The 18,356-nt window shown below is 45.6% G+C and overlaps 1 protein-coding gene across 6 annotated transcripts in view; it reads right to left on the bottom strand.

Annotated features, from left to right (window-relative positions):
* Positions 1 to 18,356, bottom strand: part of PLEKHG5 (pleckstrin homology and RhoGEF domain containing G5) — a 355,104-nt gene that overhangs the window by 24,840 nt on the left and 311,908 nt on the right. For all 6 annotated transcript variants that reach the window (XM_073603639.1, XM_073603640.1, XM_073603641.1 and 3 more), the window contains 2 exons: positions 11,482 to 11,661; positions 338 to 508 (listed from right to left, as the gene is read on the bottom strand). In XM_073603639.1, coding sequence (XP_073459740.1) covers positions 338 to 508; positions 11,482 to 11,661 — 351 coding nt within the window. The remainder of the gene's footprint in view (positions 1 to 337; positions 509 to 11,481; positions 11,662 to 18,356) is intronic.

Genomic DNA, 18,356 nt, shown 5'->3' with positions numbered 1-18,356 from the left:
TCCTCCCACTGATACCAATGATGGGGTTCCAGTCCTCTCACTGACACCAACGATGGGGCATAATTCCTCCCACTCATACGAAGGATGAAGCATTGTTTACTCTCATTGATGCCAAAGAATTTTCTACTCCCAATGGCCACAGTTCGGTCCCCAGGAAGTTTGAAGGACAGTAAACTAGCCCTTTGTTTAGATAGTTTGGAGACCCAATAAAGTCCAGACTTGCCCAATCAGTTATTTTTGTAGAGGGTGAATTTGCATAGATTGTGTAGCAGATCCCTTATACAATATTGGTATTATTTATAATTTTTACACATTTATTTGCTCTTTTTTTTGTTACCTCCGGGACTTCGATGATCTGCTGCCAGCTGTCCTCCAGGCTCAGGCTGGTGTCGTCCTCGTCCTCCTCCCAGGAATCCTGATCGAAGCACAACTGCTGGGGCAGCTTCGGGAGGCCAAACTTGCCGTACGAATCCAGCTTGCTTTCCAGTTGCTCCATTTTATCGATTTCCTGCAGGAAGAACCAAAAAAATTCAGAACACAAAGAAGGATGGAGAAGGAGGTGAAAACACGACACGTCAACCCTACAAATCCTGAGACAATCAGACCTCATCCAGGAGGACCGAGCCGTGTGGATGGCAACGAGGGGTCTGCACAGAACACGGAATAAGTTGACTTATATAGGGACCCCCAGCCAGAAATCGCTCTTCTGCCTTCTGCCTAGACCGCCACTAATGTATGCAAATGAGAGTCAGAAATGCTAATGAGATTAGCGGGGGAGCCCCGACTGAGGGAGATTCTCCTCTTTGTTCGCCCGTTACTGTGGCTCGTGCTCGGGCACTTGGCAGGGGCTCAGGGGACAGGCGGGTTGAAAAGAACAGCTGGTACTAGTGGGCGAGGGTCGGGCTGCTGAATAGGCCAAAGACAATGGGAGCCATACTGACCCCTCCAGATTATTGATGGGCCGACATGGACCTAATGGTGGGGGGAGCCAGCCTAATATCCTACTGAAGACAAAGGATGCGGCCAAAGCCTAAAGCCCATCAAAGTCTTCCATCGGGAGTCCTCGGAGATGTTCCGGGGTGGGGGATTGCATTTTGTACGATGGACGGGATGAAGTATTGGGCTTTATTTGTTTAAGCACTTTCCGACCGCAATACGTTCAGTATATACCCAGCGGGTAAAATAAGTATTGAACACATCACCATTTTTCTCAGTAAATATATTTCTAAAGGTGCTATTGACATGAAATTTTCACCACATATCGGTAACAACTCCTGCAATCCATACATACAAAAAAAAACCCCAAAACAAATAGGTTCAGAAATGAAGTTCTGTGTAATAAAATGGAATGACACAGGGAAAAAGTAATGAACACATGAAGAAAGGGAGGTGCAAAAAGGCATGGAAAGCCAAGACACCAGCTGAAGTCTATCAGTAATTAGAAAGCCATCCTGCCCCTTGTCAGTGCAAATTAATATCAGCTGGTTCAGTTTCAACTGATGGCCTATAAAAAGGTGCCTCATTAACAAGGTGTCACACAAGAAACATCTCATGATGGGTACAAAGGGCTCTCTCAAGACCTTCGCAACCTTATTGTTGCAAAACATACTGATGGTATTGGTTACAGAAGGATTTCTAAACTTTTGAATATTCCAGTGAGCACTGTTGGGGCCATAATTCGGAAGTGAAAAAAAACATGATTTCACTATAAACCGGCCACAACCAGGCGCTCCTTTAGAAGATTTCTGACAGAGGAGTGAAAAGTATTATCAGAAGAGTTGTCAGAAAGACCGGGAATTAGCAGGTACACAATAAGTAATGCACTCACCTGCCATGGCCTGTATGCATGCTCACCATGCAACACTCCATTGCTGAAGAAAAAAGCATGTTGAAGCTCGGTTAAAGTTTGCTGCACAACATTTAGACAAGCCTTTGAAACACGTGGAGTATATAGTCTGGTCAGATGAGACCAAAACTGAACTCTTTGGAGGCCATAATACACGCCATGTTTGGAGGTCACATGGCACATCACCCCAAAAACACCCCCATACCAACAATGAGGTTTGGAGCTGGGAATATCATGGTGCGGGGGCGGGGCTGTTTTTCAGCATGCAGTACTGGCAAACTTCATATCATTGAAGGAAGGATGGATGGAAAAAATGTACCATCTACCAGGATGATGAAGATGAAACGAGGGAGGACATTTCAGCAAGATAATGATCCCAAACACAAAGCCAAGTAAACTCTCCATTGGTTTCAAAGAAAGAGAAAATAAAGCTGCTAGAATGGCCCAGTTAATCACCTGACCTGAATCCAATAGAAATTTATAGAAAGATCTAAAGATCAGAGTTCATAGAAGAGGCCCACAGAACCTTCAAGATTTGAGGACTGTTTATGTAGAAGAATGGGCCAAAATCACACCTGAGCAACGCATGCAATTCGCTTCTCCATACAGGAGCCTGCGTCTTGAAGCTGTCATTACCAACAAAGGATTTTGTACCAAGTTTTAAATACGGTACATTTCAGTTAGGGGGTTCAATACTTTTTCCCTGTGTCCTTCTATTTTTATTACACAGAACTTCATTTCTGAACTTATTTGTTTTGGTGTCTTTGGTTCTCTTTCTCATGAAAGCCGCCCGAAGTTCTGAATGCTGGGGCGGGAAAGATCAGCTGATCACATGACCAATTGTGATTGGCTGTCGCAGCAGTCACATGATCAGGAGGTGGTCCAGCTATCGATCATTAACGGGGCCAAGAGCCATCCTCCACAGCTCGGTCCCTGTGCTGGGAGCCTGCAGTAATATGGGCATTAAAGCCTACCCATATCTCCTAGTTGCTTGTAGGACAATCATATCCCATTGGATTAAATCAACACCACCCAACCTCCCGGCAGTGAAACGGGAAATAATATCGCTCTTCAACCATGAGAGGTTGGACACCATCGTACTAAACTTTCGCTCTACTTCATGCTTTTTTTTTGCAAGATGGCGTAAATATATGGAGGTCACGTTCACCCAACAAGAACTGCAGGATCTCATGAATCCATTTGGCTTCACGGATTGGTATCTTAAGCGAGACCTCACCAACTCCCCTAGGCAAACTAAAAGTGTCCAACTTATCTGACCCCCTCCATCTTCCTACCACCCTGGAGCCGCCACGCCCTCATAAAGCTCTTTAAAGACCCAGGATTTTTTCTTATTCTCTGAGACAGGTAGCCTTTTCCATTGATATTATTGTTGCTATGCCATCCTCTGAAACCACCACTTAGATACACCAAACGTTGCTTCCACTCCTGAAGGTACTAATGTTCACTATGTCACTTCGCTTTGTAATGCTATGCCATGTTATTGTTACGGGTAAATATGCTTCCCCTTTCCCTCTTCCCCCCACCCATGTTCCCCCTCCCTTATTCATGTTTACATTTTGCTTTCCTTTTTTGTTTGTGATTTTGCATCAAGGCTATTAAGATATTTGTAGCCAGAGTCCGGACACTGGAGGAACGTGTTACCCCGACTATGGCGACCTGAGGTGTGCCATGGTTGCGTGTAATGCCGCGTACACACGATCGGATTTTCCGACAACAAATGTTAGATGTGAGCTTGTTGGCAGAAAGTCCAACCATGTGTATGCTCCATCGGACATTTGTTGTTGGACTTTCCGCCAACAAATGTTGGCTAGCATGTTCTCAAATTTTCCCCCCCCACAAATTTGTGTTGTCGGACTTTCAGATCGTGTGTACACAAGTCCGTCAGACAAAAGCCCAAAGTACAAACACGCATGCTCGGAATCAATGCTCACCAAACACAACATTAGCAGAAGGAGCCCAAAGGGTGGCGCATGACTATTGAACTTCCTTGTTATCGGCTCGCCGTACGTCTTGTACGTCACTAGGTTCGTAATTGTTGGCCAACATCTGTGTGACCGTGTGTATGCAAGACAAGTTGGAGCCAACAACCTTCGAAGAAAATTCCACGGTTTTGTTGTCGTAAAGTCCGATCGTGTGTACGGGGCATAAGAGTATGCTTAAAAGAGGGCATACCCTGGATATGAAAATATATGAAGTATCAGGGGTACGGGTGGGAGGGAACCCGGAAATGCTAGCCGACAATTGCAGGGAGAGGGAGGGGGGATTATAAGCCCCAGACTCCTCCTACAAATACAGACTAGCCAATGGCCAGTCTTCTAACATGTTATGTACAGTGGAGACGGAAAGTATTCAGACCCCCTTAAATTTTTCACTCTTTGTTATACTGCAGCCATTTGCTAAAAATCATTTAAAGTTCATTTTTTTCCCTCATTATTGTACACACAGCACCCCATATTGTACACACAGCCCCCCATATTGTACACACAGCCCCCCATATTGTACACACAGCACCCCATATTGTACACACAGCACTCCATATTGTACACACAACACCCCATATTGTACACACAGCACCCCATATTGTACACACAGCACCCCATATTGACAGAAAAACACAGAATTGTTGAAATTTTTGCAGATTTATTAAAAAAGAAAAACTGAAATATCACAGGGTCCTAAGTATTCAGACCCTTTGCTGTGACACTCATATATATAGCTCAGGTGCTGTCCATTTCTTCTGATCATCCTTGAGATGGTTCTACACCTTCATTTGAGTCCAGCTGTGTTTGATTATACTGATTGGACTTGATTAGGAAAGCCACACACCTGTCTATATAAGACCTTACAGCTCACAGTGCATGTCAGAGCAAATGAGAATCATGAGGTCAAAGGAACTGCCTGAAGAGCTCAGAGACAGAATTGTGGCAAGGCACAGATCTGACCAAGGTTACAAAAAAATTTCTGCTGCACTTAGGGTTCCTAAGAGCACAGTGGCCTCCATAATCCCTAAATGGAAGACGTTTGGGACGACCAGAACCCTTTCTAGAGCTGGCCGTCCGGCCGAACTGGGCTATCGGAGGAGAAGAGCCTTGGTGAGAGAGGTAAAGAAGAACCCAAAGATCACTGTGGCTGAGCTCCAGAGATGCAGTCGGAAGATGGGAGAAAGTTGTAGAAAGTCAACCATCACTGCAGCCCTCCACCAGTCGAGGCTTTATGGCAGAGTGGCCCGACGGAAGCCTCTCCTCAGTGCAAGACACATGAAAGCCCGCATGGAGTTTGCTAAAAAACACCTGAAGGACTCCAAGATGGTGAGAAATAAGATTCTCTGGTCTGATGAGACCAAGATAGAACTTTTTGGCCTTAATTCTAAGCGGTATGTGTGGAGAAAACCAGGCACTGCTCATCACCTGTCCAATACAGTCCCAACAGTGAAGCATGGTGGTGGCAGCATCATGCTGTGGAGGTGTTTTTCAGCTGGAGGGACAGGACGACTGGTTCCAATTGAGGGAAAGATGAATGTGGCCAAGTACAGGGATATCCTGGACGAAAACCTTCTCCAGAGTGCTCAGGACCTCAGACTGGGCCGAAGGTTTACCTTCCAACAAGACAATGACCCTAAGCACACAGCTAAAATAACGAAGGAGTGGCTTCACAACAACTCCGTGACTGTTCTTGAATGGCCCAGCCAGAGCCCTGACTTAAACCCAATTGAGCATCTCTGGAGAGACCTAAAAATGGCCATCCACCAACGTTTACCATCCCCCCTGACAGAACTGGAGAGGATCTGCAAGGAGGAATGGCAGAGGATCCCCAAATCCAGGTGTGAAAAACTTGTTGCATCTTTCCCAAAAAGACTCATCAAAAGGGGCTTCTACTAAATACTGAGCAAAGGGTCTGAATACTTAGGACCATGTGATATTTCAGTTTTTCTTTTTTAATAAATCTGCAAAAATGTCAACAATTCTGTGTTTTTCTGTCAATATGGGGGGCTGTGTGTACAATATGGGGTGCTGTGTGTACAATATGGGGGGCTGTGTGTACAATATGGGGGGCTGTGTGTACAATATGGGGAGCTGTGTGTACAATATGGGGAGCTGTGTGTACAATATGGGGGGCTGTGTGTACAATATGGGGTGCTGTGTGTACAATATGGGGTGCTGTGTGTACAATATGGGGGGCTGTGTGTACAATATGGGGAGCTGTGTGTACAATATGGGGTGCTGTGTGTACAATATGGGGTGCTGTGTGTACAATATGGGGAGCTGTGTGTACAATATGGGGGGCTGTGTGTACAATATGGGGAGCTGTGTGTACAATATGGGGTGCTGTGTGTACAATATGGGATGCTGTGTGTACAATATGAGGTGCTGTGTGTACAATATGGGGTGCTGTGTGTACAATATGGGGTGCTGTGTGTACAATATGGGGTGCTGTGTGTACAATATGGGGTGTTGTGTGTACAATATGGGGTGCTGTGTGTACAATATGGGGTGCTCTGTGTACAATATGGGGTGCTGTGTGTACAATATGGGGTGCTGTGTGTACAATATGGGGGGCTGTGTGTACAATATGGGGGGCTGTGTGTACAATATGAGGGGCTGTGTGTACAATATGGGGTGCTGTGTGTACAATATGGGGTGTTGTGTGTACAATATGGGGTGCTGTGTGTACAATATGGGGTGCTGTGTGTACAATATGGGGTGCTGTGTGTACAATATGAGGTGCTGTGTGTACAATATGGGGTGCTGTGTGTACAATATGGGGTGCTGTGTGTACAATATGGGGAGCTGTGTGTACAATATGGGGTGCTGTGTGTACAATATGGGGTGCTGTGTGTACAATATGGGGGGCTGTGTGTACAATATGGGGTGCTGTGTGTACAATATGGGGTGCTGTGTGTACAATATGGGGTGCTGTGTGTACAATATGGGGTGCTGTGTGTACATTAATGAGGAAAAAAATGAACTTAAATGATTTTAGCAAATGGCTGCAATATAACAAAGAGTGAAAAATTTAAGGGGGTCTGAATACTTTCCATCCCTACTGTATATACATCTCTTATTTTACTGTGAAAATCTCAATAAATATTTAAAAAAAGCCTACCCATGTATGACACACGGGTGGCAAGGGGTTAAACAGGGGTGTCGCTGGGCTTTATATTTATATAGATAAGTCCTCCATATAATATAACAACATAACAAAGCGCAGACTCGGCTTCCTGCTCCGCACAATGGCCGTATGTTCATTATCCTCCCCATACAAAGGAAATCAGATTCCAATAAAACAATGTGGAGGAGATTTTATCTCGGCAGTTTTTGATGAGGACTGCGGACGATTGTGGTAAAACGCAGACGGCCAAAGGATTAGATTACAACAAAGGAAATATGGTACAGCAAGCATGTTAACATGTGATAATGACATCAATAAAAACTGGAAGGTGACACAAAAAAACAAAAATCTAAATGTGCTTCCTGCATCCAAAAAGAATAAACGATTGAATACGTTTCCTTATTCATCGGAAAGCATTGGTCCTTTGCAATGTTAAAAAAGGCATTAGGCATGCCAAAGTGAGCGCACGTCATTCTGATGTGTGAAATCTTCATTGCATAAAATAACACACACTTACAGATCAAAGCCTTCACTATAAATGAGAAATGGCTGATAAACATCGTTGTCTGGAGGGGGGAGGGGGAATCACAGGTGTACAGGGACACACAATTGTTACCTGATGAAGATTGTGAAGTCTGTGCTTCTTTGCGTGTTGGGGAAAACCATGCAATTTTGTGCATGTTCCCGACATCCAGGCATGTGAACCCAGTCTTAGCCCTTCAAAGCCTAGAAAGGAGTTGCTGGGATTTGTAGTCGCACCAGGGGGCTTATTCACATCTTGTCTGTTCAGCTGCAATTTTCTGCACCCCCCACACTCTGTTCCCACCATACATGTGCAGAAAATCATACGTAGCTCCGCACACACGGTGTGAAGAAGCCCCTTAAACCTTCAAACCTGCGTTTTGCATATTTGAATTTTTTTGGACATTCAGAATATCACCAAAACCCGCCAAACAAAACGCACAGAGCAAAGTCAATCATGGCGATGTTTGCTTTAAATGACAGCTCCTCATTAGGCGCGCTCGCTAGATGACCCCTGACTGGTTTCGCACGAAACTTCGCCTTGTCACAACGTGTTTGAACAACCACTTCAATTAATTTGCCGTCTGCCTCTAATCAGCCCATTGGCCGGTCCCTGTTGGCGGCCCTTGTTCTCCTCTATTGGCAACCCTTGTTCTCCTGGCTTTGATAAAGACCTCCTTAGCATAGCAATGGGGGCGACACGACATTACCTGCCGCCACATTAAGGAGGTGAAAAACCAGTGAAGGACAATGGACATTCCACATTAACCTAACAAAGCCAAAGAGGGGCAAACACGACCCTCCCTGTGTACTCCTGGAAATGGGGAAGACATTTTGTGTACTCAGTTGTATGATATGAGGATGTTACACTAATCAGGGAATATTCGGACTGCCGTCGTGCACATGAAGGCAGGTAAGGCGTCTTTGTACATAGGAGAGTTCTGCAGCACCATGGATTCCCAACAAAGACCGATAAGATGGACATCAGTGCCAGGACAAGGGCAATAGGTGCCCAGGGTGCCCCCATTGCATGGATGCCCAGCTCCTCCTTCTCCCACCCCCCAGTACACAGCCCCCCCAAGAACAGAGCCCCCCCCCTGTTCCCAAGTGCTGAGCAACACTACCCTGTAGCACCCCCATTATACAGACCCCCCACCTCCTAGCACCCCCAATACACAGAGCTTCTCCCACCTCTTAGCACCCCCCACAATACACAGCTCTCCCCCACCTCCTAGCACCCCCCAATACACAGATCTCCCTCCACCTCCTAATAAACAGAGCTCCCCCACCTCCTAGCACCCCCTATACACAGCTCTCCCCCAACTCCTAGCACCCCCCAATACACAGATCTCCCTCCACCTCCTAATAAACAGAGCTTCCCCACCTCCTAGCACCCCCTATACACAGAGCTCCCCCAACTCCTAGCCCCCTCCATACACAGAACTCCCTCCACCTCCTAAAAAACAGAGCTCCCCCACCTCCTAGCATTCCAATACACAGATCTCCCCCCACCTCCTAACACCCCAAAACACAGAGTTCCCCCCACCTCCTAGCACCCCCCAATACACAGATCTCCCCCAACTCCTAGCACCCCCCTCCAATACACAGAACTCCCCCCACCTCCTAATAAACAGAGCTACCACCACCTCCTAGCACCCCCAATACACAAAGCTCCCCCCCACCTTCTAGCACCTTAATACACAGAGCTCCCCCCACATCCTAGCACCCCCACAATACACAGAGCTCCCCCCACCTTCTAGCACCCCAATACACAGAGCAACAGCCACCTCTTAGCAAGTCCAGTACACAGAGCTCCCCCCCACATCCTAGCAACCCCAGTACACAGAGCTCCCCCCTCCTCTCACAACCTCCCAGTACAAATAGCTCTCCCCTGCTCCCACGGCTGCCCAGTAGAGTGCTATGCAGAGCACTCCATGCAGTGGCCCGACAGGATAATTCAGCACCCAGGGCAAGGATGCAAGGATGCAGGATTGCTTACCTTCTAGCATCTATGAGGAGGTTGTGCATGCATAGTGTGTTTGTCATGTCAGCTGTGGGCAAATAGGGTGCAGAGTGGGCATATTGGAGCACAGCAAGACAGCAGTAGCTGTCAAAGCAGACATCAAGTTATGGCCTGCTGTCTGCTAGCTACTGATCTGGAGCTTGCTTGTGGTGACCTCTCCCCCACCACTATGCCCTGGTGGCTTCCCTTCCTGCCAACCCCTTGTCCCAGCCCTGCCATCAGCCTCCTGCCCACCCCTGCCATCAGCCTCCTGCCCACCCCTTGTCCCAGCCCTGCCATCAGCCTCCTGCCCACCCCTTGTCCCAGCCCTGCCATCACCCTACTGCCCAAGCCTTGTCCCAGCCCTGCCATCAGCCTCCTGCCCACCCCTTGTCCCAGCCCTGCCATCACCCTACTGCCCACCCCTTGTTCCAGCCCTGCCATCAGCCTACTGCCCACCCCTTGTCCCAGCCCTGCCATCAGCCTCCTGCCCACCCCTTGTCCCAGCCCTGCCATCAGCCTCCTGCCCACCCCTTGTCCCAGCCCTGCCATCAGCTCTCTAACAGGACCAATATATTGCGAGAATGCAGCCCTCTTAAGATCGGGAAATCTTGAAACTACACAGACAAAATAAAACCGAAAGGGCGAAAAGGCCTTGTGCATTACAGTGAAATCTTTAGTAGGAAATAAACCAATGAGTGTATACTCACAAGAGCAAATAGTAAAATCAGCATTCTACATAAACCCAAGAACCAAAGTGGTTTTCCTGCAGGTCAAACTACCAGCTGACGTGTTTCAAGGAAACTCTGATTTTGCACTGATGAAGGGGGCATGTCCCTCGAAACTCGCCAGCTGGTAGTTTGACCATGTGAGTTCTATCCTGTGGAAGACCACTTTGGTTCCTGGGTTTATGGACAACAACTGCACAGTGGATGTTTTTGCTTGGGTGGGTAATTAAAAGGAGGTCAAAAACTGTTTTTTGCACTGGGACCCCTTTGTGACACTTTATTGCTGATAAAAGTAACAATGCCACAGATTTCCGCGAGACTTAGTATTTAGCCCCAGTGCATGGGGCTCTGGCCTTTAGCTGGGGAGGGGAGGGCACAGGTTTCCAGGAGACTATAAAACCGAGAGGCTGACAGGTGCTGTGGCTGGATGGGGCTGAAAGGTGCACCTAGTAGTGTAAAGGCTTAGGGCAATATGCAGTCAGGGACGAACGCCCGGAATGCAAGTAGTCTGTTGTCTGATGTGCCGCCACCTATAGGTGCACCGCCTCCATCTAGAGTTTGACAGTCTACTGGCAGCCTGTGCCCTCTGCCTGCGGCTACACACCAGAGCCCCATGCACCGGGGCTAAACACAACCGGACGATTGATTCCAGGGTCATGCCGGTATTTACAAGTATGGGATCACAGATGCTGCCGATCAAAATGCCAACCTTTTCCAGCCAGGTGGGGAAAAAACCCATGGGGTACAAATGGGGATGTGCAAATATCATAGGGGTGTATTTTTAAAAAAAACCGCATAGCAATTTTTTAAAATAGAAAGAGCATGCACGTTTATTCTGTGCAAATGTTATAAGACTTCCTGTGCTGGTCGAATATTTTTCATTGATTTAAAATAAAAAAAATACACAAATGCACACTAGATGGCGCAAATGCCTTTGATACTTAGTGCCATCTAGTGGTCGAATGTGGCATTTTCCATATTAAATCAATGAAAAACAGTCGCTCAGCACAGGAAATGGCCTAATAACATCCATTGCTCGCCCCGTTTGCACAGAACAAATTTACATGCACTTTGACTAAGCAAACTGCTATGCAATTTTTTTAACTATACCTCCCTCGGTGTGCATTGCATTATCATGTGTTTCTACATTCCATGCCCTCCCCCTTTACTTATTCTTAGACAGTAACTTGTTAAGCTGAGTGTGTGCACATTTGAGAGTTACTGATACAAAGTTTCATTCATTTTCTCTTTACCTTCCCAAATGGCCCAGTGCCCGCTCCAAAGAACCCGCTGAAGCGGATGGCGGCTCGGTTCTTCCACGTGTCATTGCCGTTGTTGGGCAGGGAGCCGCTGAGATTCTGGAGGGGATCTTGAACGGAGATAGTTGCATCCCCGAGGAATTCGGTCATGTTCTTCCTTCTTCTGCCGGGAGCCTAAAAACAAGGAGAGCAAACACACCGGGTTATCATCCAAAGGCATCACCTTCAGACAGTAATTTGTGCCGATCCGGCATTTGCATACATCATCTTTTTAGCACCACTATGGGCCAAGGCAGCCCAATGCTTCCAGCACCAGGCATGGTTAGTGTGGATCTCTGGGGCGGAGAGGTAGGATCTGTGGGTCGGTCATTAGTGATAGGCACCAAGAGGTCCCAATGCTTCCAGCACCAGGCATGGTTAGTGTGGATCTCTGTGGGGGGGAGGGTAGGATCTGTGGGGCGGTCATTAGTGATAGGCACCAAGAGGTCCCAATGCTTCCAGCACCAGGCATGGTTAGTGTGGATCTCTGGGGGGGGTAGGATCTGAGGGGCGGTCATTAGTGATAGGCACCAAGAGGTCCCAATGCTTCCAGCACCAGGCATAGTTAGTGTGGATCTCTGGGGGGGGGTGTTAGGCACTAAGAGGTCCCAATACTTCCAGCACCACGCAAAGTTGGTGAGGAACTGCAAGGGTCATTAGTGTTGAGGGCTAGGTTAAGGTCAAGAGTCCAGTACTTTGTGCCAATCCAGTATTTTCAAAGATCAGGGAGCTTTCAGCACCAATCTGGGCCAAGATGGCCCAATACTTCTAGCACCAGACAAGGTTAATGATGATATCTAGGGGGGGGGGGGGTGGGCGGCGGCAAGAGGGCCAATACTTCCAGTACCAGGCAAGGCTGGTGAAGATCTGCAAGGGTCATTAGTATTAGGGGCTAGTGTTAAGGTCAGGAGTCCAGTACTTTCTACTGATCCAGCATTTTCATTGATTAGGGAGCTTTCATCATCAATCTGGGCCAAGAAGGTCCAATACTTCCAGCATCGGGCAAGGTTGGTGAGGATCTACTGGGATTCATTAGTTTTGGAGGTTAAGGTCAAGGTTTCAATACTTTGTGCTGAGCTGGAATTTTCATTGATCAGGGAGCTTTCACCACCAATCTGGGCCAAGGCGGCCCAAAACTTCCAGGATCAGGCAAGGTTAGTGAGGATCTGCATGGGGGGGGGGTTATTAGTGTTGGGGGCCAAGAGGGCCCAATACTTCCAGCACCAGGCAAGGCTGGTGAAGATCTGCAGAGGTCATTAGTTGTTGGGGTTAGCGTTAAGGTCATTGGTCCAGTACTTTGTGCCAATCCAGCATTTTCATAGATCAGGAAGCTTTCAGCACCAATCTGGGCCAGGGTGGCCCAATACTTCCAGCACTAGACAAGGTTGCTGAGGATGATCTGCTGGGGAGATCATTGGATTTGGGGGTTGGTGGTAAGGTCGGGGGTTAAGGCTAATCTTATGAATAAAGTTTTATGGACTTTTGAGCTGATCATTTGGTGCTCTACCTTGCTTCTGAAGTTGGGTGTCTCCCAGTTTGTAGGACTGAGGTCAAGTTAACAAGAGCTATATGAAGAAAGCCGAGTTGGAGTTCAGCGCCTCCATTTTATTTTGCATTTGTAACAAAACAGAATTTCCGTCCCATGGCTGAACTTGTTGGGATTATGGATCGTTGTGATAAAAATGTAAATGAAGAAATCCATATTAAGCAGAAGGTGGGCAGCCATTGATATGAATGACTTGGAAGGATTTCGAGTTCCTCGCCACAACCAAATCTGTGTTTTCAGACACCGGTTGAGACGGGATAAACCCTCTGCTGACAAAAGACGCGACTTCCAATCTCTCCACTTACAGGTCCCTGGAGCTGCCTAATCCCGGCTCCTTCTATTCTAAACACTCCGGGCCCTTTCCTGGAATCTCCGGATTTGTGTAATTGCCTCCCGCTCCTCGGACAATGGCCGGCCGGGCTATTGTGCAAACTTAGAGACGTCCTTTAGAAGCGTGTCCCCAACAACAGAGCGAGCGCTTGGTGAGCGGAGGAGAATTTTACTGCTTACTGACATGGGAGGACCGAGGCACACGGGGAGGATTTGCATATGTGGATGCAAATGTCATCCTTAAATGTCGCTGTGCGTTACAACATGCAGGTTTATGTGCGTCATTTCAACAAGACAACACATCTACTATAAATCATCAGAAGTGCCGACAACAATGTTTCTACGATGGTTCACACCTGTGCACTGTAGGGTGCTTAAAACGCACATGCACCGTCATATGCCAGCTAGGAGTGTTGGGGTGCCATTCCACAGCAATTAAAGTAACGCCCTTAATTGTGATAATTGTGATTGAATATGAATAAGAATATAATAATAAGAAATAAAAAAATTATATATATATATATATATATATATATATATATATATATATATATATAAATAATAAAACAAAGAGCAAGAAACAATAAATAATAGTAAAAACAAAAAAAAAATAAATATGACAAGATGTAATAATAATTAAAAATGATAATAAGAAGAAGAAGACAAAAAAAAAAAAAGAAGAAAATAATAAAACACAAAAAATAAATATGAGTAAAATTATAAAAAAATAATAATTAAAAATCTAATAATAATAAAATAAAACAAAAGAATAAATATGAATAAAATATATAAAAAAATAAATAAAAATATAATAATATGAATATGAATGAAATAATAAAACAAAGAACAAATATGAATAAAAATATAATAAAAATAATTAAAAATATACTGTAATAGTAATAAAATAGAACAAATATGAATGAAAATGTAACAAATAATAATTAAATAAAATAATAATAATAATAAATGAATAAAATAAAAATATAATAATATGAATATGAATGAAATAATGAAACAAAGAACAAATATGAATAAAAATATAATAAAAATAATTAAAAATATACTGTAATAGTAATAAAATAGAACAAATATGAATGAAAGTATAACAAATAATAATAAAATAAAATAATAATAAATGAATAAAATAATAAGGCAAAAGAATAAATATGAATATACATATAATAAATAATAATAGAATATAAATAAAATAATAACCACTTATAAAATATCACATTATCATTTTTTTTTTTATATTTTTAAGTCTTTTGACTTGGTACAATGTGACTCCTCAATGATTCGTAAGTACTTTCATTCGGAGATACTTTTTAGATCAGGACTCCAATCATAAAGCACAATTCCACCCAAAACTGAATTATCAGAATGCTCCCACGCTGGACAGATTTTCCTACCTATCAGGGAGTGATTGCTCTGCGCTTGGGTTTCCAGCTCCGCCCATGCGCCATGACCAGTAGACCTCATTATACATATGCAGCAGGAGGAATGAGACTTCTGCAGCCATCAAAGAAATGACAGTCCATGCAATGGAGCCTTAAAGTCTTGCTATTAGATAAGAGGGATATCCTTCTGATTGCATGGCGAGGATGCCAATGGTAGCCAGGAACAATAGCATTGATGGTCGTGGGGGTAGGGAATGTAGGGATGAGGTTGGGAGACATCATCAATCTTAAAGTGCAATTCCACCTAAAACTGAATTATCAGAGAGCCCCCCCCCCATCACCAGCCAGATTCTCATCCCTATTTGGAACTGAGAGCTCTGTGCTTGAGTTCCCAGCTCCGCCCAATACACCATGACCAACAGTCTTCATCATAAATATGCAGCAGGAGGAATGAGACTCCCCTTGCTATCAAAGAAGCGACAGTTCACGCAGCAGAGCCATAAACTTCTATTAATGGAGTCTGGAAATCCTAAAAGCAATAAGAGGACCCCCCCCGATCCGCGGTGTACAGGTTCTGGGTACCATAAAGGAGTGTAGGGAACGCACTCACCTCCGCCGTCCCAGGAATGGCAGGAATCGCATTATGTGTCATGGACAGCCTGCAGCATGCGACTCCGCCAGGATTCTGCCCGCATCGTCTCCCCAACAATTCATATCACATCTTTCACGCCCAGGCTGAGCGGCGGACACGCACACACCAACGTCTTGTGTCAACACCCCGCAGAAAGTCAATAGTCAATAAAGCAGATTGCATAGCTGACACGGGTATTAGTGATGTCATGGCGATCGCATTCCTGCCTTCTCCTTTATTTCGCTCTCTCTGATTTGACTCTGTCTCTTTAAGAAGAGGCGGCGGGGTGGAGCTGCATGGACGGGGTGGGGAGCGGAGCGCTGCAGCTGCTGTTCTGCAATGTATTCCACATTCATAGGAAGAAACCTTTCACTGTCTGTTAATGAGTGTGACTGGCGTTGTGATTAACCCCTTCCTGGGCGCCGCTAATCGCAGCAGAACGGGGAAAAGTCTGTGTTACTTATAGCAACCAGATCCCGGATTATGGAATACTAACACCTTACAGGATGCAATACTAACACCCTACAGGATGCAATACTAACACCCCACTGGATGCAATACTAACACCCTACAGGATGCAATACTAACACCCTACAGGATGCAATACTAACACCCTACAGGATGCAACACTAACACCCTATAGGATGCAACACTAACACCCTATAGGATGCAACACTAACACCCTACAGGATGCAATACTAACACCCTACAGGATGCAATACTAACACCCTACAGGATGCAACACTAACACCCTTCAGGATGCAACACTAACACCCTATAGGATGCAACACTAACACCCTACAGGATGCAACACTAACACCCTACAGGATGCAACACTAACACCCTACAGGATGCAACACTAACACCCTACAGGATGCAATACTAACACCCTACAGGATGCAATACTAACACCCTGCAGGATGCAATACTAACACCCTACAGGATGCAATACTAACACCCTACAGGATGCAACACTAACACCCCACTGGATGCAATACTAACACCCTACAGGATGCAATACTAACACCCTACAGGATGCAACACTAACACCCCACTGGATGCAATACTAACACCCTACAGGATGCAATACTAACACCCTACAGGATGCAACACTAACACCCTACAGGATGCAACACTAACACCCTACAGGATGCAATACTAACACCCTACAGGATGCAATACTAACACCCTACAGGATGCAATACTAACACCCTACAGGATGCAAAACTAACACCCCACTGGATGCAATACTAACACCCTACAGGATGCAATACTAACACCCTACAGGATGCAACACTAACACCCTACAGGATGCAATACTAACACCCTACAGGATGCAATACTAACACCCTACAGGATGCAACACTAACACCCTACAGGATGCAATACTAACACCCCACTGGATGCAATACTAACACTCTACAGGATGCAATACTAACACCCTACAGGATGCAACACTAACACCCTACAGGATGCAATACTAACACCCTACAGGATGCAACACTAACACCCTACAGGATGCAATACTAACACCCCACTGGATGCAATACTAACACCCTACAGGATGCAACACTAACACCCTACAGGATGCAACACTAACACCCTACAGAATGCAACACTAACACCCTACAGAATGCAACACTAACACCCTACAGGATGCAATACTAACACCCTACAGGATGCAACACTAACACCCCACTGGATGCAATACTAACACCCTACAGGATGCAATACTAACACCCTACAGGATGCAACACTAACACCCTACAGGATGCAATACTAACACCCTACAGGATGCAATACTAACACTCTACAGGATGCAACACTAACACCCCACTGGATGCAATACTAACACCCTACAGGATGCAATACTAACACCCTACAGGATGCAACACTAACACCCTACAGGATGCAATACTAACACCCTACAGGATGCAATACTAACACCCCACTGGATGCAATACTAACACTCTACAGGATGCAATACTAACACCCTACAGGATGCAATACTAACACCCTACAGGATGCAATTCTAACACTCTACAGGATGCAATACTAACACCCTACAGGATGCAATACTAACACCCCACTGGATGCAATACTAACACTCTACAGGATGCAATACTAACACCCCACTGGATGCAATACTAACACTCTACAGGATGCAATACTAACACCCTACAGGATGCAATACTAACACCCTACAGGATGCAATACTAACACCCTACAGGATGCAATACTAACACCCCACTGGATGCAATACTAACACTCTACAGGATGCAATACTAACACCCTACAGGATGCAATACTAACACCCTACAGGATGCAATACTAACACCCCACTGGATGCAATACTAACACCCCACTGGATGCAACACTAACACCCTACAGGATGCAATACTAACACCCTACCGGATGCAATACTAACACCCCACTAGATGCAACACTAACACCCTACAGGATGCAATACTAACACCCCACTGGATGCAATACTAACACCCCACTGGATGCAATACTAACACCCTACAGGATGCAACACTAACACCCTACCGGATGCAACACTAACACCCTACTGGATGCAACACTAACACCCTACAGGATGCAATCCCAATGCACACCACCAATGTGTGGGGCATTTTCCCAGTGACCACCACAAATGTAACTGATCTTAGTAGGGGTTTCTTGAGACCTGAAATTTATTTCAAGGGTTCCTTTGGGGTAAAATGGTTGAGAAAGGCTGATGAAGACAATAAACTGACCGGCCAGCCGTGCCGAATCCACTACAAGCAGGTGACCAAATTCCACAATAACTCCCAACATTCCAAGGAGCTTCACACTTCTGGGATGACCAGCAGCCCATCAAATAAACACAAACACTGGCCTTTCAGCCTCAGTTTGCTAAAACAAACACAGTCTAACCCAAGCT

Source organism: Aquarana catesbeiana, linkage group LG10 (genome assembly GCF_042186555.1).
Source record: "Aquarana catesbeiana isolate 2022-GZ linkage group LG10, ASM4218655v1, whole genome shotgun sequence".
In the NCBI taxonomy this organism is placed as follows: Eukaryota; Metazoa; Chordata; class Amphibia; order Anura; family Ranidae; genus Aquarana; species Aquarana catesbeiana.
Note: the sequence above shows the minus strand (reverse complement) of the source record. Positions and strands in the feature narration are given on the sequence as shown.